General features: G+C 53.1%; 1 protein-coding gene across 1 annotated transcript in view; it reads left to right on the top strand.

Moving 5' to 3' along the window:
- The first annotated feature begins 2,881 nt into the window (after window positions 1-2,881).
- Window positions 2,882-4,382, top strand: part of FAM131C (family with sequence similarity 131, member C) — an 11,536-nt gene continuing 10,035 nt past the window's right edge. The window contains exon 1 of the mRNA XM_008589285.1: window positions 2,882-2,936. Coding sequence (XP_008587507.1) covers window positions 2,882-2,936 — 55 coding nt within the window. The remainder of the gene's footprint in view (window positions 2,937-4,382) is intronic.

Genomic DNA, 4,382 nt, shown 5'->3' with positions numbered 1-4,382 from the left:
CAGGGCCCAGCCATGTGAGGCTCTTTCGCTTACCCATTCATTAAGCTGACATTAATGTGATGCCTACTGTGTGCCAGGCACCGTGTACACACTGGGCATCCAGCAATGACAAACCCAGCACAGCACCTTCTGTCATGAGGCCTACAGCCTAGCAAGAGAAGGTAGTTTTTTTTTTTTTTTTTTTTTTTAATTTATTTTTAAAGATGACCGGTAAGGGGATCTTAACCCTCAACTTGGTGTTGTCAGCACCACGCTCAGCCAGTGAGCGAACCAGCCATCCCTATATGGGATCCGAACCCGTGGCCTTGGTGTTAGCAGCACCGCACTCTACCGAGTGAGCCACAGGCCGGCCCAAGAGAAGGTAGTTTTAAGAGTGGAGAGTGTTGAAGATTCTTTAGCAGTGACAGTGTCTAATGAGTGACAGGCTCTCAATGTCTGTCTCTAGACATCCCAAAGGCTCTGGGAAGACTCTGAGTGGGACCAGCTCCAGATGTCGGGGATGTGGGTGTTTTCTCAGTGGCACACTCGCCAGGACATGCTCTCTCCACCTTTCCTTCTGCAGCTTAAGTGCCACCCCCAAATCTAGGTGTGTATTACAACTTTTCCCCTTCCTGAGAGGATGGGGCCACGTCTAGTCTCAACATGCACTCAGGAAAGTCAGACAGAGGTAAAAGGTGGTATGGGGAACTAGGTGGGCAGAAGACAACCATTGTCCCAGAAACTCTGGGTGGTTGAACCACTGAGTGGATGCCACCCACCCCTCGAATTGTCACTGATATTCTCTGACTGCTTACAGCTTACCAGGTATTAGCCTGAAAGTTTTAGGCACAAAAAGCTAATTTGGGTTATATACTATCATGGTCCCCATTTTGCAAATGGGGAAACTGAGGTAGGGGGCAGTGGAGTGACTTGCCCAGGGCCACATAGCTAGGAAACAGCAAAGCCAAGATTTAAACCCTGGCACACTGACTCCAGAGCCTTGGTCCTCAGTCTGCACCACACAGCTAGTCCTCAGTCCTGTTGCCTGCACCTGTCCTGCTCACCTCAAGCTGCAGGCTGCCAGGCACCCAAGCCCCCCATCTGCTTCCACACCTGCACCAATAGCTAATAACAGCCAGTGTGCCAAGTGCTTCCCTGGGCCAAGCACGCAGCCTGAAGCCGAGGTTGGGGATTGTGAGCCTCACACTGATGCCAACACCAAGCCCGGAGTCTACACCCAGCTGGTTTGGCTGCTGCCAGCCAAACCCAAACCCCAGGTCCAGACCACACCTGGGAGAGCCCCCCAATCTGAGCACGGGCAGCAGTCAGCTTCTACATGCCAGGCTGAGACATAAGGAGTGTAGGCTCTGGAGCTGCAGCCAGCCTGGGTTCAAATCCTTCCTTCATCGTTCACTAGCCCTGTGACCTCAGCAAGTCCCTTAGGCTTGCACGTGTACCTCAGTGTTCTCACCTCTCAAATGGGAATAAGAGTATCAAAGTCACAGGGTTGCTGGGGAATTAATAACTTAATTCATGCAGAGCACTCAGACCAGTACCCGGCACGTAGTAAGAGCCCATAAGTATTAGCCATTACTCTCATTTTAAACTTTTATCACTCCCTGTCTGTGCGGACAGCCAATCCAGACCTTGGCTGGGAAAGGAAACTCTGTAGAGGCTTCAAGCCTCATCCTGCCTCCTGGGAGAAGAAGCAGGTGACAGGCATTTGAGGTACCACAGACATTGAGAAAGTGATTGGGACCAGATGAAGGCCACAACCGCTGTTTCCAGGAGCTATTTTGTGCTCGCTATCTATTTTTAAGCTACTCTTTGTTGGATGCTCATCCTGTGCTGGCCTGAGCCTTTGCTCTCCTGACCTAGTTAGCTCTCATTTATCCCTGTGAGAGGGGGCGTGGGGCTCAGAGATGGAAAGAGACTTACCTCAGGTCACACAGCCAGGACATGGAGAGGCAGGACTCAAATCCAAGTCTGTGCGACCGCAGAGCTGCGTGCAGAACCCCTGCCTGTGGTTTTCTCACGTCCCCACATAGAGGTACTGAGTGAGTAGCCTATGCTTTGAAATACAACTTCCTGGAATAACTCACATGGTTCATATGTGGTCAGGGCTCTGCCACCACCACCATGACAGTCTATGGAACAGAAGGGAAGTTAGTATCTGCCCCCTTCTCTCCAGTTCCAGGGTCTCAGTGCCCACCCCTCTCTGGAACCTCTCTGCTTGCTCCCTCCTGGTGCCACCTGAGGGTCTCTAATGCCCTGGGCACTGGCGGGTTGTGAGGGCAGAAATTGGAGACTGAGGGTTTTCTTCTGGAAGGTCACACATCTGGTTATGTCTGGGAGAAGGCACAAGCTCTAAGGGGGCCAACCAGAGCCACCCACTGTACCATGTCCTGTCTTGCCTTGGTCCTAGCATTGCCAGTGAGCCATGCTACACTGAGCACTGTGGGGAGAATGAGGAAAGAGTAGATGGGACCTTGCCCTTTAGGAGCCTACAATCTGATGAGACAGGTACAGTCTTGCCCTTGGAGTAGTCTAATGAAGGAGGCAGGACACACATACACACTTGGAAAAATGACCTGAGGACCATCTCCAGAGATCAGCACTGGTTTGTGGATGGAGCACATGCTTTGGAGTTGCAGACTAGCCTGGGCTTGAACCCCATCTCTGTCACTTACTAGCTGGTGACCTTGCATAAGTGATTTGTCCTCTCTGAGCCTCAGTTTCACTTCTGTCAAGAGGGTATAATAATACTTTGCAGGGCTGTTGTGAGGGTTAAATGAGAGATGATGAGTGAAAAGGCCAGAGACAGTACCCAGCACATAGTAGGTGTTCCAGGAAGAGTGGCAGCAAATCACTGCGGGCCAGACTTTGCCCATTAGTACCGCTGATGAGGGAGTCAACTGATGCAGTGGAGGCCGATCTGGGCAGGCTGCCTGGAGGAGGTGAGGCTAGATAAGGTGCTCAAAGAGTCTGGGCCACAGGACGGCAGAAAGTGGAAAGCAGCTGTGGGTGTGTAAGTCCTGGAGAGGAGCCTGTCGTCTCTCTCCATCCTTGGTTGGGGATGGTGAGGGACCCCTTGGGCAGCTCTGAGCTACACCAACCCACTGATGAAGCCACTGTCATGCCCCAAGTGACTTGTAAACAAATGTCCTGGGGAGCAGGGGACACTAAGCAGTTCACTCTAGACATGGCCTCTGCCAAGCTCTGTGGCCTGCTCCTGTGGCCTCCTCCTGATGGCCTCTCCCTGTAGAGCACCCAGGCCAAGCTGTAGTCCTGGGGACAGGACCAGAGGAGTAGCTGACCACATCTGTCCCATTGTCCAGAAAGAGGAACTGCCATTATGGAGCACTTGAGTGGCAGGTGCCTCGTCCTCGCTGCAACCCTTTCTGGACTAGTATTCCCATTTTACAGATGAGAACCTGAGGTTCACAGGGGGTAAGTCACATGCCCACAGCTCAGGAGATGGCAGCGAGAAGTTGGGATTTAAACCCAGGCAAGGATTGTGAGAGGAACGCCTTGGCCACTGCATTCTCTTCAGAACCAAGGACAGAGGGTGGCACATCACAGCTGGGCAGCACACACCCAGACAGTGGTTGGCTGGAGGGACCACAGCATGCAGGTGGCCACAGGGTCCCTGAAAAGCTTAAAAGAGGAGCCCTGGCTGGCCAGGGAAGGGACATCACGAAGGGCTTTGGAACAGGTGGCCATTCAGTTACTATGTGACTTCAAGAGGAGGTTTACTCTCTTTGGGCTGCTGGGAAAGAGCAGGATTAAACATGGGCACTTCCTGCCCTCCTGGGGTATGGAGCCTGGGTGACACCCTGGGGAGAGATGGCAACCATGGTGACTAAAGGGCTGGGTCATGGAGCCCAAAGAACAGCTACAGGAGCTGGATGCTCTAAAGCAGGTGAGAAGAGCTTGAGAGGTTGTGCTGCAGACTCGCCAAGGCCACAAGCAGAGAAGACTGGTATGGGAGCTCTGCAGCAAGTGGGGCTCAGGTTAGACCTCAGGAGGCACTGTCTGGGTGGCTAGACTCTAAAGCAGATTGAAGAGGAGCTAGTGTAGGAAGAAAGGGAGCATCCTTGCTAAGCAGAGCAAAAGCTCTGGTTGAAGGCAGAGGAATGGAGGCGACATCTGGATGACACCCCACTCCTTGAAGGATAAAGATGGCCCCCTCAAGGTCGCCATGGAAATCAGGGGAGGGCGGGGAAGGAGTAGGTCTGAGAGGGGGGCCTCAAACCTTGAGGACAGAGGAGTAGGGTGTGGACTGGGAAGGAAAGGAGGTACCCCCATAGCTCCCTTGGGAGAGGGGGCGGTCACAAGAGCAGGGGCTAGTGGTCCCTTGGGGCTGCCTCCCAGCCCCCACCCCACATGAAAGTCAGTGTTTT

The sequence above is a fragment of the Galeopterus variegatus genome, unplaced genomic scaffold (assembly GCF_000696425.1).
Source record: "Galeopterus variegatus unplaced genomic scaffold, G_variegatus-3.0.2 Scaffold5350, whole genome shotgun sequence".
NCBI classification, from domain to species: domain Eukaryota; kingdom Metazoa; phylum Chordata; class Mammalia; order Dermoptera; family Cynocephalidae; genus Galeopterus; species Galeopterus variegatus.
This window is presented reverse-complemented; position numbering and strand designations above follow the sequence as displayed.